General features: G+C 41.8%; 2 protein-coding genes across 2 annotated transcripts in view; both read left to right on the forward strand.

The window, feature by feature from the left end:
* The first annotated feature begins 766 nt into the window (after window positions 1-766).
* On the forward strand, window positions 767-13,197 carry nfx1 (nuclear transcription factor, X-box binding 1). The gene is made up of 23 exons (XM_035142763.2): window positions 767-1,054; window positions 2,183-3,112; window positions 3,788-3,949; window positions 4,263-4,340; window positions 4,468-4,573; window positions 4,745-4,816; window positions 4,919-5,058; window positions 5,202-5,301; window positions 5,408-5,625; window positions 5,925-6,022; window positions 6,366-6,396; window positions 6,480-6,562; window positions 6,982-7,090; window positions 7,282-7,401; window positions 7,474-7,553; window positions 7,645-7,875; window positions 8,657-8,730; window positions 8,822-8,923; window positions 9,014-9,151; window positions 9,283-9,349; window positions 11,304-11,449; window positions 11,548-11,652; window positions 12,163-13,197. The coding sequence occupies exons 1-23, from the start codon at window positions 1,036-1,038 to the stop codon at window positions 12,236-12,238; spliced, it is 3,285 nt and encodes a 1,094-aa protein (XP_034998654.1). The 5' UTR covers window positions 767-1,035; the 3' UTR covers window positions 12,239-13,197.
* An 810-nt stretch (window positions 13,198-14,007) lies between these two features.
* smarcd3b (SWI/SNF related, matrix associated, actin dependent regulator of chromatin, subfamily d, member 3b) overlaps window positions 14,008-22,317 on the forward strand; it is a 35,920-nt gene continuing 27,610 nt past the window's right edge. Inside the window, exon 1 of the mRNA XM_035143101.2 lies at window positions 14,008-14,364. Within this exon, the coding sequence (XP_034998992.1) occupies window positions 14,353-14,364 (12 nt within the window). The 5' untranslated portion in view covers window positions 14,008-14,352. The remainder of the gene's footprint in view (window positions 14,365-22,317) is intronic.

Here is a 22,317-nt window from a genome sequence, read left to right on the forward strand (position 1 = left end):
TTAATAAATGGTTTATTACACATTATAGTGTCACATTCAAGTGTTTTATTGTGTATTTGTTAACTTTGTTTAAACAGATGATGAAAGTCAATATCAGAAAACACATTAATATTCACTGCTGTATGTTTTCATAACAGATGATACATTTCTGATTAATAGTAATTTACATTAAACACTTAAACACGACTATTATATTTATAGTGGGTTAAAAAACTATTTAATAAATGTGTATGTGCAACTTATAAAAGCTAAACTGGGGCCTAAAGTTTTACATTTCATTATTAATATTATTATAATTATTGTTATTATTATATACTTTTTTCCACCACCAGAGAAGTCTCAAACATAGTAAACTCAAACATAAAGCGCCATCATGTGGCCATGTGGTGGAATTATTTAATTTTGTATTTAATATATTATTTAATTTTATTTAATTTTATTTTATTCTATTTTCATTTTATTTTATTTTATTTTATTTTATTTTATTTTATTTTATTTTATTTTATTTTAGCTGAGATTCTCTTGGGGAGAAAATAACAATAATAATTTAATTTCTCAACTATACCTATTAGTTGTTTATGGTTTACTGTGGATGTTCAGGTTAATAACAGCCTCAGATTAAGTTTATGAATATTATAAATGATATATATTTTAAATAAAGCCTTTAATTAAAAATTAAAATTAAAATCTTATACAAGTGATCCAAATTTGAATATACCTGCCAGTGTGTAACTTATTTTGTATTTCATATTTTGAAACTCCCAACAGGAAGTTCCGGTTCTTCACTCCCGCCGGCTTGACGTCGCCCGTGCTAGCCTGTAGCTCGTTAGCATTGAAAACGTGAGCCGAGGCGCCAGCGGCAGGTTTCTGACTCTTTCTGAACGAGCTCGTCTCTTTTCTCACGTCCGGAGAAAAGCGGAGAGGATCCAGATTCCCTCCAGACGCCCGGACTCACGTGACATTTCGGGGGAAATTCACCATTTTGTTGTCAAAACTCGCGACGCAGGAGAAGCAACAACCGGGAGCTGGAGCTGAATGGCTGAAGGCTCCTCAGGTAACTGCTCATCCTCCTGAGGAGAAACTTAAAACTGCATGAACTCAACTGAACTGATTTTAATATTTACTTTAAAGTTATAATCTGACGTTTCACACTCTTGAGTTTAGCAGCTAGCTTCATTAGCCCCTCCTGAACTTTGAGCTAGCTGCAGCTAACCTCACCCAGCAGCTCACTCCCCTCAGTAATGATGCACTTCTTTTTTTTTAGCTCGTTGCTAATGCTAGCCTAGCATCTCAGTGAGTGGACTTTGAAGTCCAGATGCTAACAGAAGTTAAGCTAACATCTTAGCCCGCAGTGATTCCAGTGTTTTGTTCTTTCATTTGTCAGGTTTGTCTCGATCGTTACTCAATGATTATTAAATATGTAAAATAACTATGGGCCTGATATTAATCTGAACATATGTCAAAGTCCCTAAAACAGAAGTTAGTCCACATAACATGAAAACATCATAGTCAAAATCCAGTTATATATAAATAATAAATCTGTATTATAAGTTTGTTGATGTCTGCTCATATCTCCCATATTGCTTTACTTAAATAAAAATTATTATTATATGTTATTTGGGCTGTTTTTAAGCTCTGGTAACTTTTGATTGGTTTCGTTTTTGACCTTATGTCGATATACACATATATTTTATAAAGTTCATATTTCCACAAACTATAACATCTTAACCTGTATCTCTTTATTTGTAGAGTTGGGTTATTGTACTATTACACTTTTCTATTGCTGCTCAGATTGATCTATTGTTCTTGTCTTTATTTAGTTTTGTGGAACCACGACACAACGATTCCCCTTTTCTATTTGTCTTATTCTCTATAAAAGACTAAGTTAGAAGTAAATACAATAGGTTAAAGCCTGAGTAATAAGGAAGTGGAAGATATATCGACCAATATTTGCTCATTGCAGATACGAGATCTGACAGATGACAGGAAATTGAAATGCAGAAATGAAAAAGAAATGTTTTGAAACCATGTCTACCAGAGAGATGACAAGTTTATTTTTCATATGTGAAATAACCTGCTCTCTTCTGTTAACTACTGTACAGTTGCTGTGACTGTATTAGGTTGTGATTGATGCACAAACACCTTCAGGTTTTTAACATCGTCTCTTCTTCTCTCTCTCTAGACCCACCTGACTTCAATCCAAATGGGACGTCACACGAAAAGCCTCATCAGCACAAATCCAGACGAGGTCGACCCAGATACAACAATGACAGAAACCTGAGCGGCAACAGTTATGATCCTTCTCAACAATTGGGACACTTGCAGCAGTGCTTTAACCCCCCGTCTAGTTCTAATAATTCAAATCATGAAGAGCATCAGCATCCTCCCTACGAGAGAGAGGAGGGAGCCAGGAGACGAGGCAGAGGGAGAGGGAGGAGAGACGGGAATAGAGACGAAAATGGAAACTCCGGCTCCGGCTGGCAAAGACCTGGAGGTGACTATTCCTCCCACAGTGGCAGCAACAGAGGTGCAGGTGGCTACCACGCAGGTGCACATCCCATGGATAGACCCGATAGGACGAACTGGCGAAGAGAAGATGTGAGCCGACATTCAGAACACGCCAGTGAAGACCAGGACACGTGGGCGAAAAAACCCAGGAAGTTTGTCCAGGAGCAGAGGAGAGTAGAACAAAACAAGAGGGGAACCCACGTAAAGGAGAACAACACCTCAGGAGAGCCTCAGAGGTCAGATGACACCAAAGCAAAGAAACAGCCGTCAGAAATAAGAGAGAGAACTCAGAGGAACCGAGCAGGTCCAGACTTTCAGCTTGATGATCATCAGAGGAAAGACACTGAGACAAAGAGACGACAAGGACCGATCAAACCGCCTAAACCAGCGTCTCAAGAGGAGGTGGGCTCAGAGGGGGGAGCCGCTGGTCGAGATACCTCGGACCGTAGCCGATCATCTCAGAATCCAACTAGTAAAGCTGGAGGAGGTTCGGGGAGACACACCCCCCTCCAGGCCCGAGGAGGAAGACGGACACAGCCTCAAAACCACAGACCTGATCTGAGGAAGTGGGACAAGATGCCACAGAGCAATGAGACACAGACAGGTTAGAATTAAACAAAACAAAAAAACTGCCCTGACCTTTGTATCACCATTATCAGTACAGGATGTCATGGTAACCTTAAAAATCTTTACCTTTGCCAAAGAGATTATATCATCTGTTAGCAGGATGACCACCTGAATAGATTTTAATGAAACTTAGTGGAAAGGAGGGAAATGGGCAGAGGAAGAACCCATTAACTTTTAGAGCCGATTTGATTAAGGGGACAGATCATGAAAATAGATTATTCATTTTCTTTAACATTGTGAGATAGGGTATTAGCCACGGCGGAGGTATATGCTCTCTCTCCGACTGCCCTTCCAGTCATAATATATCATCTTTAAACAGGTGTTTGTCTCTACTTAACCTAATGCTCATTCAAAATTAGATTTATTTAAATGATTTATACGTCACGCCGTCTCTTTTCAGCAGTGAGCTTCTTTCAGTTCATCTTTAATCAAATAAACATGTAGGTTTGTTATTATTTAAATTTGTAGGTGACATGTACATCATTCTATACACATCGTCCTATTTTTTTAAGTCGCTGGGCGTGAACAGACTTTATTAGAACATGAATTTTCTCTGATGAAGCTGCAAAAGGTCTGTTTTTTAGTTAAAGAAGTTAATTGCAGGTTATTTTCTGCTGTCTTCTGAGCCTCTGATCTCCCCCCCCCCCCACAGGGTGTCTGATTGAACAGCTCTCCGAAGAGAAGTATGAGTGCATGGTGTGCTGCGATATCATCCGACTCATGGCCCCGGTGTGGAGCTGCCAGAGCTGCTTCCACGTCTTCCACCTGAACTGCATCAAGAAATGGGCTCGATCTCCGGCCTCTCAGGCGGACGGTATGACCTTTAAATAACATCTGGGTGTTTGCTCTGGACTCTCTGAACTCTTTATGCTACGCTGACCAGGACTGTGCTCGGCGAGGACTGCACAGTAGCTTAGAACATACAATAGGTCCCTGTAACATAACACCCTGTCATAATGCTGTGTCGGGTGTCTGCTTTCCAGGGGGAGCTTATTGTGGCCCTGTTAACAAAACACTGCTTTGGTATTCCCGCTGTTTCATCAGTGTTTTGTGTTGCATGACATTACTTTACATGTTATGCTACTTAGAAATGTGTCTTATTGTCTCGAGATGATCCTGTTTTTCAGATTCAGAAGAAGGTTGGCGTTGTCCAGCGTGTCAGAACGTTTCACTGAAAAACCCGACCTTCTACACCTGCTTCTGTGGTGAGTGATGGCCGCACTCGTGTAATTAAATTCAACTTAAATCAGTCAGTTTCAGTAAAACTATTTCCTGTGAGATTCTTATATCCTCACAACATCCTCATTTCTTTTGTATTCATTTGATTGACAGGTAAAATGACAAACCCGGAGTGGCAGCGCACTGAGATTCCTCACAGCTGTGGCGACCTGTGTGGAAAGAAGAGAAGTGGATTGGACTGTAACCACCCCTGTAACATGTGAGTCTTGAGAAAGAAGAAATGTAATATATATAATAATTATTATTACTGTATTATTATTATTATTCACTTGTTTGCAGTCAGTAACATCGCCATTAAATCCTACAAACTTCTCTATATACATGAGTTGAAAAGAGATAATAATTTGTCTTAATACTTTGTTGTTGTCAGCTTATGTCACCCTGGGCCTTGTCCACAATGTCCTGCCTTCATAACCAAATCCTGCGTCTGTGGGAAGACCAGGTATGTCACCTTCTGTTTTTATTGTGATCCTCTTCACAGTTTGGTAATATTTCCCTGTTGCTTTGAGTGTTGACATCTTGTTATTGCTTGATCTCTTTCTAGTCAACCGATGCGCTGTGGCCAGGCCACCGTGCTCCAGTGTGCCGACGTGTGCAGTTCTTTACTCAACTGTGCACAACATACCTGCTCACAGGTGTGTCACAGCGGAGCGTGTCAGCCCTGCCAGCTGCAGGTTCAGCAGGGTAAGTGTCACCCCAACAGAAACACTGTGACGGATAAAACACATTCTCCTTTGTCTCATTGTAGCTTTTTGTAATTATGAGAATAAATAACTAAAATTCTGGCCTAAATTTAACAGATTTTCTCCTGGTTTTATTTTCTGTAGTTTGTTACTGCGGAGTCACAACTCGCACAGTCTCGTGTGGGACAGATAGAAACGGATTTAACGGTTCAGGACATTTCTCCTGTCAAAAATTATGTGGAAAGTAAGTATGACGGCGCAGCACTGAAAATGTCCCTCATCCATCCATACTGAAGCTCTTATTTCACTCTGACAGTTCCACTCATACTTTCATGCCTCTCTCTTTGCAGGATGTTGGACTGTGAGGCCCACAGTTGTCAGCAGGTGTGCCACCGCGGCCCATGCCAGCAGTGCCCGCGCTCCCCGACCCTGGTGAAGACTTGTCCCTGTAGCCAGACGCTGCTGTCCAAACTCCTGGAGCTGGGCTACTCAGAACGACAAAGCTGCTCCGACCCCGTCCCTTCCTGTGGAAAGACGTGCAACCAACCTCTGGCCTGTGGCTCGAGTGGTGAGTCAGACTAGAGGGTTTCAACTAGAAATAAGTTCTTTGTTGTTCCGTCGCATGGACACACTCATTTCCAGGAACTACTGAAACTCAAATAGTGGTTAAGGATGGGAATTTCTGTGAGCCTCATGAGAGACCTGAAAACATGTGTGTAACATCTCTTTATTTTTCCGTTTGGCTCGTGTTTTAATTCTGAAACAGATTTGAACTCCTGCTCTGTTGTTTTAAATCTATTAACAGGAAGTGCATTACCTTGAGCTGACACAGTTTGTTAGGAGTTAACAAAACGTGTGTTATTTCAGACACCATCCATCTGTGTGAGAAGCTGTGCCACGAGGGCAGCTGTGGACCCTGCTCGCTGACCTCTACTATCAGATGCAGATGTGGCTCCAAGACCAAGGTGGGCTGAAGCACCAGCGGGACACGTGTTTGTCACTGTCACTTGATTTGTTTAATGTGTGTTACCAAAGATTGGAAAGTTGTCTTCTTATAACAAACAACTGGCAGCCAACTGTGGAAGGAATTCAGCTGGGAAAATAGAGCCAGGTTTTTTTTCCATTACTCCTAAACATTTTTACAAGATATTTATCTACACACTGGAGGCTGTGTGGCTAAAAAGACTCAGATCCCAGTTATGTTTTCTGGGAATTAGAACATTTTGAGATGATTTAATGAGAGTTAGTAGTGATATTCCCCAAGGTTGGGATTGAAAAGCACTACAATTCAAAATCTTTGTTTTTCAGGAAGTCCCATGTGTGACAATCCAGAAAGAGGGTGAGATTTACACTAATTCAGATTAAATGAAATCAATAAAAGATCCCCTCAGCCGTACCTGACACTGATGCTTTGTGTTCCAGAGGAGCTTGTGTTCACCTGCGAGAGGCGCTGCAACAAGAAACGCTCCTGTGGCCGACACAAGTGTGGGGAGCTGTGTTGTGTGGTGAGTGTTCGCTGAATCTGAGTCTGTGTCCTGTTTGTTCACAAATCAATCAGACCTCAAGAATGAAAAGCAAACGTGGCTTGTTGAGCTACTTTGAATACCTGAGGTTTTTATATGACGATTCCATATTGTCTTTATTTTTCCTGCTCAGGGACCACAGATGAAAATTAGCTGTACAGCTTTACTGTGGCCCAACAGTTGTTGTGTTGTCTGTTGCATCTGTTCAATAAACTAGGAGCCAGACGATAGCCTGTTCCCGTTTCCTCTTTGCACCATCTGGAGGTGGCACTTAAAATACAGTTCAGTTTACATCTAATAACAGTGATGAGCGTTTCCTGTGTTGTGTATTCAAGGCCTCACAATCTGTGCAAACTGACCATATGAGGTTGTGTTACTGGTTTCTGTCTGTATCCATTCAGACTGCGGAGCACAAGTGTCTCCTGATCTGCGGCTACAAGCTCAACTGTGGCCTCCACCGCTGCCAGGATCCTTGTCACCGTGGCAACTGTGAACCCTGCTGGCAGTCCAGTGAGTCATTTTCTGTGGTCCGACAGTGTTTAGGAGCCAAGTCTCAGTCAGACCACATAGTTATTCTGTCATTCCAAAATACTAAATTAAGGTTTTTACATCATCTTTTGTTTTAGTTTGGTTCCATCTGTATTATTATAGTTGGCATTTAAGTAGCAGCTCAAGTGTGTCGTGATTCCTTCCGTTTGCAGGTTTTGATGAGCTGACGTGTCACTGCGGGCTCTCTGTGTTGTACCCACCCATCTCCTGTGGCACCAAACCACCCGAGTGCAAGAGTCTGTGCACAAGGAGACACGAGTGTGATCACCCAGGTAGAATATAACAATAAGCGTTCACACGTGTTTAAACCAAGAATATGTCCTTAACGTTTTCCTCTCGTTTAGTGTTTCACAACTGCCACAGTGAAGAGAAGTGTCCACCTTGCACGTACCTCACTCAGAAATGGTGCATGGGGAAGCATGAGGTAACTTCCCCAGAGCTCGTGTGTATAACTCATATTCTGTCATTATTCTTGAGAGTAAAGTGAAGTGATGCTCTTTTTCTTTTACTTACAGCAACGCAGCAACATCCCATGTCATCTTCAAGAAATTTCTTGCGGCCTGACATGTAACAAAGCGCTGCCGTGTGAAATGCACCGCTGCAGACGGATTTGCCACCGGGGCGACTGCTTGGCAGAAGGCAGCTGCCAGCAGCCCTGCACGCTGCCTCGTCCAGACTGTGGCCACCCGTGTGCTGTTCCCTGTCATAAAGGCAGCAGCTGCCCACGCAGCACCTGCACTGCCAAGGTACAAAACACTGTGACTGAGAACAGCTGGACTTCTGGTGGCTGAGAAATGGGTGACAAAGTTTAAGCAGATGGTCTCGGCTACATCTGTATTCACAGAGAGTCGGAGCTTATGTTCCCACCATCAAACGTTTCTCCTCACTAAATAACTAATGACCCTGACTAAAGTGTTTTCAGTGAAAAAACTCAGTTTTGTGAATGTGTTGCATTTCCTTAATGACTGAAGTTAACAGTCTCGCTGTGACTACAAGTATAGACGGTATATAAACATTGATGTAGACTCCAGGTCCAGAAAAGGAAGCAGTGCCTGAAACCTACATTCTCTCAAATGACCAGCAGAGGGTTGCTACTGGTTGCAAAAAGAAGTCAGTTTCTATAGAAGTCGATGAGAAAATTACTTGATTTATAACGTCAGTAAACATTTTCTTAATGAGTGTATGATCTCGATCGTTAGTTTCAAGTCTGCTACAATACAGCCTGATGTTTATTTTGTAAACGATAATGCCATTTAGCATCAAATAGTCGATAAAACACTGTATGCATTGGGGTGTGGGTTCTCTGTGATTGACTGCTAGTACCATCCATCTTGGTCAGACTCCACCCCTGCTTCTCCAAATATGGATACTTTTGGTTTTAAAAAACCAACATGGCGCTGGTAAAAAATCTGTAGCTCTAGGATTCAAAATGGCAGCTCACAAACCAAAGAGAGTTTGTCTGCTTCCACAATCCCTTGTGTTTTCTTTACACTTCTAGTCGAGTCTAACTCTCCCTCCTTTCCACAGGTCCCTCTACAGTGTGATTGCGGCCGAAGAAAGGAAACAGTCATCTGCCAAGAAGCAACCAGTTCCTATCAGAGGTCAGTTTCTCTCTTCTCGTGCCTCTACCTCTATAACGCCATTAGACTTCTGAGTATGAAGGGGTTGAAACATCATATTTATGAACTTCAGGTACACGGCCATCTCCATGGCCAGTAAACTGTCTGACATGCAGCTCGGCGAATCCATGGACATCGGCCCGCTCCTCACCAAGAAGGAGCTGAAACAAACCAGGTAGAAAAACGGAGGAAAAATAATGGATGACACTCCCATGCAGTATTAATGTTACGACAGAAACCTTGAGTGTCTCTTTCTTCTCCTCAGGCTTGAATGTGACTTGGAGTGTGCTACCTTAGAAAGAAACCGGCGCCTGGCCGAGGCGTTACAGATAGACTCGTCCTCTGACCCCTTCAACGTCCGCTCCCCCTCCATATACAGCGACAGCCTCAAAGACGACGCCAGGTCTGACACTTTTCATGGAAACCATTTGTCCTTATTGGTTGTTATTATTAAATTATTATGTAGCTTCACAGACAATAAATGTTTAACCTAATTTCCTCGGGTCTCTTTTTTTGTCCTTTTCCTTTTTCCAGGAAAGATCTGAGATTTGTCACCGACGTAGAAGAGGAGATCAAGAATCTCGTGGAGCTGGTTAATAAGGTGAGTCAGGGAATCCTTTTGCCAAAATGGTGGATTTTACAGGCTGGATGACCTCTGTTTGGATGCGATGCTCCCTCTAGTGGTTGTGTTTGTAGCCCACTGCACTTGGGCAACAGTTACTGGAGGAAAAATTGATTAAACTCCTGAGCTTGCACTCAAGTTAATCCTTAGTAAGTGGTTGTTTCATGTCGAAATCAAGGCTCAGTTCAAGGAAAACCTTTGACGCAAACTGAGCTTCTAACACAACAAGATTCTTCATGAAAGATGCTGAACCCTCGATTTCCTTTCTTTAATATAATCACGTTCTTCCTTTTTACTGGAGATCACAGCATCTTACATGTTTCATGGATCTATTCATGATCTTACTTTTGGTTGGGAAGAAAACTACCTTTCAAATAATATAAAATACAGCTTCAAAACTAGGCTGGGTGTGACATTAATGCATGCACACTGACCCAGTTGTCGTATATTCAGTTATTTCTGAGCTTGGTCAATCCTCCAGTGGACCTCCAACATGGAACCAGCTGCGGCAGCTTGCAGATTCCTCCCAGTACAACCAAGCCTCTCGTGTAACTGTTTCTAAGCCAGGGCTAAATTAGTAGGTACCTCATGGGGCAGCTGGAAAAATACATGACTTTTTTTTATTTTGTATTCTGCTTTGTTTGGTGCATATAGAGAATTAGGGACGAGGCGGACAAGGTCGCTGTTGCTTTCATTTCTTGCCAAATATAAAATATTGTTTATCACCTCCTGAATGTCTTTTACTCAACAAATCACCAGTGGAAATATTAACGGCTGTGGAGTCGGCTTCTAAAAGGTTTTTATGTTCTTTTCTCACGTCTTAAATTAGCTGCAAACACATTTGTTTCATTACTGACTTCATTCTCCACCTTCGGTCGTATTGTGTGGATTTCTACGTTCCTAAAAAACAAGATTATTAAATCTCGTCCATCGAAAGTTAGCTGGAACGCTTTCTAACAATCTTCTGGCAAAGAAGGTTGACCACTTTCATGCCAGCGTTTGTTTTCCACCTTTTTCCTTTGTGAGTATGCTGTTATATAAAGTCCTGTCAAACACGCTCAGTGACCCTGCTAACAGAAAATAGGCCACACATACACTACAAACCCAAAAGTATGTGGACGCTGAAATCACTCCACAAGCGTCCACAGATTTTGGCTCACGGCTGCAGGGATTTGCTCTCGTTCATTCACAAGAGCATTAGTGAGGTCGAACACTGATGTTGGGTGATGGGGGACGATGTCTGCACGCACTTCCACTCAATCCCAAAGGTGTTGGATGGGATTGAGGTCAGGGCTGTGAGCAGGTTCCTCCAAAAGAAACTAGGAAAATCGTTTCTTTGTGGACCTGGATCTGTACACAGGGTTAGAGTTAACCTAAATCACTGAGAAGCCATCTTTTCTCTTTGCACCTCTATGATCTGACTGATTAGATCAATGGAGCCCCGCCTTTCTGACATGTGAACCCTTAAAACAAACTACTTTCCACCTGGCTTCACTGGTTGCATGACAACGTGACTATTGACCATCAGATTTATGTAATCCTTTGAATACTTTCAAGAGGTTGAAAATGAAACATTATAATTAAATTCACCAGAAAAGAACAGTTGGAAGAAAGCCTGCTTAAATAAATCTGATATTGTGCAGTAGAAACGTTTTTCTGCTTTCCTCTCGTGTGACCCACAGAATAAATTCCAGATGTAGTTCAGTGATTAGAAAAGTCAGAAATGTGGATTTTCTATCAGCATATTTTAACATGACATCTAAGTTAACCATTAGAGAGAATTCTTTGCCATTAAAACTGCATAAATGTATATAAATGAACACTAACTCCAAAAGTGAAAGTCGTATTGAGGACAGATTGAAGCAGGTCAGCGAAGCTTAGAAATGCCTCTCAGTAGAAATCCCTAATGGACATGCATTACTGATGTCTGCAGGGAAAACAGCCAAAGAGGAGCCACTGTTTCCCGCCCATGAACAGAGAGCATCGGAAGATCATCCACGAGCTCGCCGAGGTCTACGGCGTGGAGAGCGTGAGCTACGACAGCGAGCCCAAACGCAACGTGGTCATCACAGCCCAAAAGTACGAACTCGGTTCCAAAATACACAAAGAGCCACGCTAATGAAAATGAAGTGTAGATTGTGGATTTGAGGATGTCTGTGTGTCTTGATAATGTTCAGGGGGAAGTCGACGTGTCCAAATTCAACCCTGACGTCACTGATAGACAGAGAGACGGCTGGGAGAGCCCCTCCTCCCATCGCTCATATCAAACAGCACAGCAGCAAGTGAGTCTTCTTCCCTGATTCCTCCTTATCCCTGGCTTCCTTTTAACAAATGAGCTGCCGCTGTGACAAATCCACCAAACCCTGTGTAGAATTCTTCATATTTAACGTTTCCTCACAGAATATTAGAGATAAACGCTGGTTTTTACTGACTTCTAAGTCTTTTTAACGGATCTACAGACCAGCATTACTCTTAAACCTGCTGGACTTGATTCTGCGACTATCCAGCAGTTCCAAACTTCTCACAGGAGATCGTAGCCACTCACCAAAGTTACACTGAGAACAGACGTTCAGGGTGAGGAGAGGGAATGAAAGAGGAAATATTCTCCATATTCCAAGTCACTGAACCATTAAATTAATTTTGAAGCTGCTGTTTTATGGTAAAAAAAAAGCTGCTTAGTGTTGCTTTAAGAATCACACTTACCTCATACTGTACCTCCTCAGTCATTTTAACTTTATCTGGATTTCCCTGCCTCTTTCGAAACTCATTTCTTCTCATTTCTTCTCCTCCAGGGTCACCAGCGGAGCTTCCTGGTCCAAGATGGTTAAAGAAGAGCCTGTGATAGATTATTTTGACGTCCAGGACTAAGATGAGCCCAGAACAAACCTCAGGATTTGCTCAGAAACATCACTTTACATCTGCCAAAGCTTTTACCGTTGTGTTCATCAAGGATCAATAAGAATCCCTCTAGCTTCAAATCTAATAAAATATCATTTTAATAAAATCTCTCAGATGTGATTACCTCCCCGAATCTCGGAGGAGGAATAGAAGGAGTGCTGAGCGAAGTCATCTCATGAATTAAGATATTAAAGTGGATCTGAACTTGCTCAGATTCTGAAGGTGAAACATTTTGAAAAGCTCCAGAGTGTTTTCTTTTCCTTGTCTCATCTGTGGCCACTCCCTCATCGAAGACAATTTAATAAAAAGCAAATTATTCCCCATGTAAAGGAAACAACTGTTGACATCAGTCCAAACACTTCTTATCAAAATACCTCATATCTCAGCAGCAGATTGTTTGTCAGATTGTGATCTTGTTTGAGATTCTCCACCAGTGTGCCAAGCAGCGTTTCAGCTGCCGGGTACCCTTTTGTTTTCTTCGCTGGTATCGAGCCAAAGCTTCAGTAGTGAGCCTCTGCTGATTGAGTTGGTGGGTAGGTAGGAGTGGGCTGCACTGCGGAGAGAAAGCTTTGTTCCAAACAAAGCTATGACCCAGATGTGGGGCTGCGTTTTTCTGAAGAACTCTTTACTCAAGCCTTAAAGTGTTTAGAGGTCACACACTCAACTTGTTCACCTGATGAGGATTCATGTCGTGGTTAAAGGAAGGATGAGATTTTCTCTTGCTTTCAAACCATTTCAGTCACTAAACTGCTGCATATTTTACTCAAGTGTTTCCACTTATATTTTTCTTTTTATTAAATCATTAGCTACAGTTCTTGACAACCAAAACATTTCAAAAGACGCCAACAGCAGCAAGTAGTCTGTTCCTCCATCCTTTTACTTTTATGCTGTTTTTATGCATCACTGAATAAAATTGTGGCGTGTTTACATTTCCTGAAGTCTGTCGTACTTAGCAATGAAGGCTAAGTGTTTTTGTCACCTGTGGATCAACTTGTTTAAGTAATATTTAAAATGCCAAACTGACTGTAACTGTAAAATGGGCTTTAGGGACTTTTAACAGGTCTTATGACTGAGTTTTACACATTTCATAGACTACTCATGTTTACCAAATTGGTAATGAAGAAAATTGTTAGTTGAAGATGAACAAAGAAAATATGAGTCAAACTGAACGAACTATGTCCATCTATCTATCTTTTATCATTCTTTCTTTCATTGTATCTGTTCTATCCATCCATCCATTTACATCTGTCTATCTAATACAGTAATATTATATTATTATAAATGTTTATTGATAACATCTTTATCAAGGGACATTGACCCTGATTATTTGCAGATGCTTTTCCAGAACAGAAGGTAGGTGGACAACATAAGGCCCAAACCAGTCAGTGGATTATATTTAAATTATAACTTCTCTACAAATAATTGGCAAATCCATAATGAAATGAATAACAGTTATAACTTAGATGGTGCCTTATAGTAAAGTGCATGTTTTTTTAGTTAGGGAGCTGATTTAGTGCATCATTAAAGCATAACACCCAATAAATAAAAAGCTATTTGCTGCACAAGCTTTTCTAAACAGCCTGTATTCAACATTTAAAAAATATATATTTTTTACAACAGTGCCTCCCTCCCTCTAAAATAAAAACCCCGAGTACAATTTGCTGACGCTCCCTGCCGCTGGTTGGGTTTTTTCATTTTATCGACTCCCCGGCGGAGGAACCTGCGCCTGCGCCCCTGCTCCCTTCCCCCGAACGAGGCTTCACCAATCCGGGCTCTGGCTCCATCCCCGGCTCGGCGTCCCACAGGCCAGCAGCGCTCATCAGACGCCTCGCTGTCCAGTAATGGAGAAGTGATCGGAGGAGGGAGAGAGAGAGAGAGAGAGAGACAGAGAGAGAGAGAGATAGAGAGGAAGAGCCGCTGCTGCCTGAGGAAGAAGAGGAGGAAGAGGAGGAGGAAGAAGAAGGAGCCGTGAGGAAGTTGAGGAAGAGAAGCTCCGAGCCCGGACCCGGACACCTCCGCACAGACACATCCGACAGTTGCTGTTGTTGAGTGGCGACCCCTTCCCCAAAAAACCGCGCATAGTGATGGAGAGAAAGGTACGGATGCTCCTGCTGCACGCTGATCCACCATTGAACTCCTATGTGTGTGTGTGTGTGTGTGTTTTCTTTATGCTGCAGGCCGGAATAGTGGGAGTTGTTTTATTTTTTTTTATATATATATATATATTATTCTCATGTAGCTGCAATTTATTGTGCATGTGAAAAAAAAAAAAAAAAAAGCTGCAGGATTAATTCCCCCCCCTCTCCTCGTGTTGAATTGTCTGCATTGAGTGGGGATGTGGTTGGAGAAAGGGGGTTGGAGGGGGTGGGGGGGTGTTTTCAGGGGGCCACAGTGGCTGTGCAGCCCGCGTCTGCATCATCATCACACCGGGTAGTTTGCACCGCCTCACCCCCGCCACCTCCACCTCCTCACCCCTCCCCAGTTTTTTCCTCCAGCCGACGCAGACACCAGCAGCTCCGGCTTGTTAACCTTGACTGGTGTGGGAAGCAGACACTTGAGGAGCAGCAGTGATCCATGGATCCATCCTCTGTCTCTCTCTCTGTGTGTGCTGCTTCCTCTTCTTCTTCTTCTTCCTCCTCTTCCTCCTCATGCACGCCTCCACACACACACACACACACATGCACATGCACACACTGGTAATAATAATAATAATAATAATGGTGGTGGAGTGTCCAAGTGTGGAGTGTGTTTTGGATCTTGCAGGAAAAGTTTCAGTGTGGCTGTGTGTTCAGTGGGTGCACACACACAGCAGCAGCAGCAGCAGCAGGAGGAAGAGGAAGAGGAGGGGGATTCAGGGTGCACAGTTGTAACCAGATCCACTTCTGCTGATTCCAGAGGAAAATCTAATTTTTTAGATTCCAGCTGTAGCCGGCACGTTCTCTGCAGCTACGTCTCCACTGTTTGTGGAGATAAAGACAAAGGCCACAGACTCTATAGTGGTATAGAAATACTACTATAGACATTTTGGGGGAATTGACTTTGTTTCTCCTTCCTGAGAGGATGCCACCTTAATGTCCGTATGCTAAATATGAAGCTCGCCCAGCAGCCAGGTAGCGTAGCTTAGCATGGAGACAAAAAGCAAGGCATAGCTAGCCCACATACTTTAGGGCCCCTCTCCCTTGGCCCTAACCCCTTGATATGAAGGGCCCTTCACTGGGAGAGGGCTTAAAAACCTTCCCCTGGGAGTTGTCATCAGTTATTACAGTGACAAACGATATCAGCTAATGGATAATCATAGATAATGGAGACACAACTGCAGGACAGACGGGACACATTGATCTAATGATAAATACAAAGACAGTCATTGTTAACACCGGTTTATTTCAATATAACGTTAGCCCTGTCCATCTTCACGAACGTTACTCTCACTGTTAACGTTAGGCAGGAAGCCATCGTGAGCAAAACAACATCCTACCTAGCCACATTGCTACATTGGCATTAAGACTAGAAGCGATGGATGGCTAAAATGTCTAAACTTATTTGTGAGATTTAGTTTTAGATCTCATTTGTTTTATAAATACAAACACTGGTATAAAAGCACGTTACCTCTGTAAGGTGTTATGTTTTGGCCATGCTAGCTCCCCCAGCTTCAAGAAACCGCTAGTTGTCGACCTCATGCTAAAAAATGTAGCTACAGCTAGCAGGCGCGTAGGCTAGCTTTTCCCCCTTGTTTCAGTCTCATACCTCGCTAAGCTAATGATTTAAGAGCTGTACAATAGTCTCAAATAAGCAAGAAAGCAGTAGCTTAGCTATAAAACAGTGTTTCCCAAAGTGAAAAGTACAGATACAGAGTTGTATTCGGGCATATGTGGTTCTTTTGAAACCATTTTCATTTCATCAACTATGACGTCTGCTCGTAAGTTAAGTTGTGGCTTGTTTCGAAGGTTATGTAACATTTAAGTCGTCTATAAGTGAACGTTCGACTTGACTTCATGAATAGTTTCAACACGCTAAGAAAACTACACCACAGTCATCCTCACAGAGAGATGAGTGGTATTGGACGATACCACGGATGCATTAGATTGCAACTAGCATGGCACTGAGTGATGTCGGTGAATGGACACAAGTCCTTTAATAATCTGGACTATTAAAAACATTGATACAGAACAACCTGTCCGTGGTGAACAGGGTCGGTTTATAAGGTGGCCGAGAATAGAAAGAACACGAACAAATTAAGACAACAACTTCATCGATGTGACGACACGTGCGCTGCAAAAAAGTGATGCATCTGTCTGTGGTTCGATGTTTTGTGAAGTTCCCTCACCACTGATGAGTAGCAGATTTTATGTCATCACTTTTTTGGGTCCCCTGGAAACATGTCGTTGCTGTATTTGCATGTGTTGTGACTTTTTGCAGCGCATGTGTCGTCAAATTGATGATTTGATCGTGTTTTTTCTAGTTGCATGTGTTTTCTTCATTTGCAGTGCGTTGAGCTCTCTCTTCCACCGTAGATTTAAGTTTCTGTGCAGATGCATCTCAGAGAATCTGTCAGAAGAATGAAAGACGAATGAAAGATATTTACTCCTCAACCTGAGCAAGGTAGAACATGCATTGTGCCTCTCAAAGGCCACTGGCAGCTTAAGGTGGATTGTTTTTCTTGTGTGTTATTCTGTGTTTGAGCTGACGTTGTGAATCAATGGACGCACCTTAAAACTTCTGGGTTAATGTACAGGACTGTTGAGTAATGCATGGAGGACCTGGTGACTCATCCGCTTGCTGATTGTCAAAGAGCACCATCGTGCTCCTGGGTTTGATTCCGTGTGTGAATAAGAAACGCAGGCACAGACGTTTGGGTGCAATTAGTCAACAAAGATTGTTGCATAAGCAGAAAATGGCTGATTGTGTGTTGGTTTTCCATGGATCTCATCTGTCAGGAGTGTTTTTGTGTGCAAAAACGTTTTTTTAGATAGATTATATATCACATTTTCATGCAAATGTGCAAGATTGTTCCACCTTTTTCATGTCTTTTCCTCTCTGTTCACTTTTTCTTTGCATTACAGGCTGTATAGTTCTGCTATTTTGGTGATTTTCCTCCCTATGTTTGCTGTAGAAGTGGCTGAATCTTGTCGTCTCGCTCTCTCTGTGGAGAACTAGGACGAAAAGAGCTAATTTTTAAACTCCAGTCTTCCCTGACCCAGCTGCCGGCACAAAAGTAGAACAGAGCCATTAGTATGCAAGGTGCTGTCACAGCTCCTGAGGTCTGATAGAGGATCAGAGGATCAGCTCCTTTTACAGTCCTCTGAATGCTTGACCTGGCTTTTTAAGGAGAGCCACACTGGATTACCCCCCACCCCTCCTTCACACACACACATTATTCAGTCATGTTTAAAATGTAGTTTGGGAGGCTCATCAAGGTCGATCAATGTTCCACTGTGGAAGTGGCTTTGGAGTGTACGGCTGCAGTGTCTCTCATAAATTTGTCAACAGAATTTTTTTTACGAGCAGTGGGATTGATCAGACAGAATCTGGACGCTATACGCATTTGGCTTTGTTTCCTAAATAGCAGGTCACCCAATTAAATGTTCCCTGGCTTTGTGTTTTGTGTTGTTTGCTGGATAAACGGACAATGGAGCACTTCCTTTTTTTTGCCGGTGAGGAATGTGCAGACTCAATGGCTTTTTGTTACTCTGCAAACAAATGAGCCGACAGGAAACTTTATGAAAACTATTGATTACATGAAATATTAGTGTACAGACTTTCAGTCCGTTCCCTCAGTAGCCTGCAGACAAGAGTATTTTGATAATTAAATCATTGTTTCGATCGGTTCTCAAGCTAAAATGCTGGATTCAAGGTGAAGATTTATTTTATATGATATTGAATTGTATATAATTTAGTTTATTCTCAGACAAAGCAGAACATCTGAAGACGTATTTCTACGTTTTCTGACCTTTTCCATAGCAAACACATAATCGAATAACTGAGCGAAATAATCGTTAATGTAAATAATCTTCAGTTGCAACTGAAATAACAATTCTGTCATTTTCCGAGCCATTATTGTCTTGACCATATCTGTAATAATGCTCGACAAACAATAAAATCTGACTGTAGATTTCTGGGGGTCGATGCCGATACCAATATTAGGAAGTAAAACAATTCCAATATATTGGCCAATATAAATATATGTTTCAAAAGATGGCAGTTATTACTAAGATGTCATTATCAAATGCTTATGACAAAGATGTAATTGATATTCTACAGTTTAACAATAAACCTTATCATAAATAATTGTAAATGAAAAGAAAACACAAATACAACCAAATGTGTAGGAATTGAATCAGGAAAATAAACTTTTTTATGCTAAATGTAAACATAAATACACATATTTTCTGCATTGTAAACATCTTTGTGAATATTGTATTGATCACTGTAAACAATAGTGATAAAAAGCTGAAACTGCGATGGACAAACTACGTCATTTCCAACAGTCAAAGCATTTTCCTGCAATGTTAATAAATATTTTCATGTCAACAAACATGAGAACCCACAGATACATAAAATGTCGGTGAAAAGCTCCCATCGATTTAGATATCGGCCCATCGATTAATCCTCTGGACTCAACGGGCAAACGATGCGGTGATAAACTACAGTATTTCACACATACAGTAGATATAGTACATTTACAATCCTAGTACTGAACACTTCATCATGCAGCCCTCTGACCCGAACACTGTGTCATTCCCACTGTGAGATTATATATTTTTATGTTTATAAGCCGAGCTCTTTGTAAACCTAATAACACATGACGGCCTCTCTTCCCTCCAACACATAACAACTGGTTTATTTGTAATCACCGCTGCCTTACCTAGTACATGATCTGTGTTTTTATTCCAGTTGCATATTACTCCCATTTAAAATGTAGAGTTAGTTGTGGACAAACTCTCTGGGTCCTAATGGTGCTACAGTTCACTGAGCGGCTGGTTGACCCATTTACATGTTAGCGCTCGATACTGCACCATACTCTCATGTGGGCTGCACACATTTCAAATAACAGACACTGCATCTTTCCTTTTAGTTGTAAAAGCTTTAAATTATTCAGATTATTCAAATTATTTTTAGAGTAGGGAAACTGGTGACAGTTATTTTCATGCTCAGCTAATTCACTGATTGTTTTTTCAATGAATCCTGTCGTCGCAACTGGTCTGTGATTAATTGTCTGTTGATTAATCAGTTAATCATTTCCACTGTAGCATGTGTCTCCTGCTTCTTACAAAATCAGTATGTCCACAGTCAGAAATTCTAAGTTATTAGTATTCAAACAGTTCACGACTCTGCGATTGAGGAATCTGAATATTTGTTTGGTTGTTGGTGAAACTGAAAGTGAATTTCATTTGGATTGTTATTTTTGACATTACCATATACATTCATTTTATTTTTATTAAAATTTTTTGTGCAGAAACTGGAAAATATTACAATTTCATATTCTGTCTAGTTCTTTACTATCTAGTACTAGTGTCATGTACATACAAACATCCAGTTTATGTCGACTTAGGATATATGTCCAAAGATATATATGGTGAAACACTGGGCATATGAGAATATAACCTCTTAATTATAATATTACTGCAAGTGGAGAACTCGCCTCGTCTGGAAAACACCACAAATAAAATCTGCCACAAAAGATTTACCTCGGTAGAAATACAACTTAGACCTGAATGCAGTAATGATCCTTCCAGAGGGAGTCATTAAAACTGAAGACGCTTAAAAGTGCAATGTTTGAATTATCATGTAATTAACAGCAATGCATAAAATGAATAGATAAAGCCTCTCAGTTCAGCCATTTAAACTACAGCACATTGTTTCTGTAGTTAACAGTTATGTCCCTGGTTTTATATGTACAGATGTTTAGATAATCTTTAGTTTAGTTTAATTCTTTACACTATAGTTAGTTTGAAAAAGACAATATTACTTGATTTGTGCTTCTTTCTCCCGATCTAAACAGAAAATCAGCTTGTACCAGTAAATGAACTAGAATGAAACATGCTATCTTGATTGGGAAATATAGTCACCACTTCAGAAATAGATTATTTATCACGATAAATTACATTGTTCTTTCTTTAAAGTTTAAATAGTAATATTTGCTCCTGACTGAAGGTTTTGGTTTTAAAGTCTTTATCAGCAGAAAATGACAAATCTGAGGCAGATCAGTTATGTGTCATACTTCCTCATCTGTGCACAATTCATGAGCAATAGATCGATATGTTGAACCTTTGTTTAATTCCTATTGATGGATGTTAGATTATTGATTTTATTGCCCAACCCCGAGATGAGTCTTTAAAGATTCTGGGAATCTGACTCTTGGCTCTGTGACTGGAATGAAAATGAAATAATAATACATTACAGGCAGAAACCTTATACTGTGTGTGTGTGTGTGTGGATTTATAGATTCATTTCTCTAATTGCTGCTTGGATGATGGGCGTCTCGTGACCCTGAAGGAATGGATCAAGTCTTTGACATGAAAGTGCATTAATTTAATTCGTTCCCCGACAACGTGATCCCCGCACATACCGATCCTGCCCTCGTTCTGTCGGCTCCCCCTCTCATCCTGCATGGGCAGAGTGGTGCTGAAAGATCAGGGCTATTACTGAGCCCAAGAGGGAGGAGGAGGAGGAGGAGGAGAGAGAGAGAGAGAGTGAGTTTGCAGTGGGGGAATTATTTTAAGTATCCTGCCAGTTTTATTTTTCATGTTGTTTCTGTTGATTCACAGCGAGTGACTGTTCTTCACTGTATATTTGCGTCATCGCGGACTCCGTTGACCCGACTCACAGCCGCCCGCTGCCATTTCTGTCCCCAAAAACCAGGATTTCTTCTCAGTTGTACGGTTTGAGCTCTGGAGTACTTCCTCACTCGGTTCGCCAGCTGCTGCTCCAGTTTTGAAGCCACTGCAGTCGACATCGCTGTCACCCGATTGGCTGTTGGCTCCAGACGCAGGGCAGATTATCCCGTTGTCATGGCTACAGCAAACAGGAAATGCCCCGAAGCAGGTAACGCTTCAGGGCCTGTTCCGGTGTGACGCTCATTGCTCGTGGGCAAACTCGGCTGATTACTGTTGCTCGGTCTTTCCATCTGCTCCCCACAATGCCTCCCTGTTTTTTTCGGGCGACGGGAAGCAGCTAAGGAGCCGAACCACAAACTCTGTCTGGATAAAGATGCTTTGTCCCAAACAAGCCCTGAAATCCAAGGTCGACGCTAAACTCCTTATCTGCAGCTCCTTAGTTTAGGTGCTTAACATACATTTGGACTAAAAAACTAAATCCACAGGACCGCTGCTGCTTTGTGCATCCTCACTATTTCTTCATAACATATTGTACCGAGTCACTTTGATCGCAGAATATCAGCAGATGCTCCATTATTTTCGGCCGTCACGGGAGACTTTTCTCTCTTTCTCTGCGGGTTCCTTTTCATTACATATGCCTAACTGTTGGAAAACCGGCCCTGAATGTACGTCCTCTCTCTCTAATCCCCCCGTGGTGAAGGTGCAGGTCTCTGTGCCTTTGTACAGTCCCTTTGATGGTCGCTGATGGCCATTGAGTAGCTCTCCGCGAGCTGCGGCCTTAAAGCGGCTTGAGCTGGGTTTTGTGTGCAGCTCATAAACTGAAGAAAGAAGAGAGAGGGGCCCAGCGGCGGGAGGGAATCAGACTTTCTCCATGCCCTCGGTTACAGTCCATATTCCCCCTAGTGCACCTCATCTGTCTGTGACAATAATGTTGACGGGGGCCCATCGGTGGTTTCTGGTATGTAAACGTTGCCACCGGGGGAACTGCAGATTATATATCAGAGCTGGTAGAAATCTGTATTCTTTGTATACGTTTTCCCCGACTCGATTTCCCTTTTTCCTCCTGAGCTGAAAAACAGACAAAGAGTATGGATTTCTCTTCCTGTCTTCCAGGGCGCTCGGCTCATTGTTATTGCACAGACTAGTGGACGAGAGGAGAGCAGAGAAATCACACAAGTTAATACAAAAACAAGCATTTCTAACCAATACATACAT

Source organism: Hippoglossus stenolepis, chromosome 19, assembly GCF_022539355.2.
Source record: "Hippoglossus stenolepis isolate QCI-W04-F060 chromosome 19, HSTE1.2, whole genome shotgun sequence".
Lineage (NCBI taxonomy): Eukaryota > Metazoa > Chordata > Actinopteri > Pleuronectiformes > Pleuronectidae > Hippoglossus > Hippoglossus stenolepis.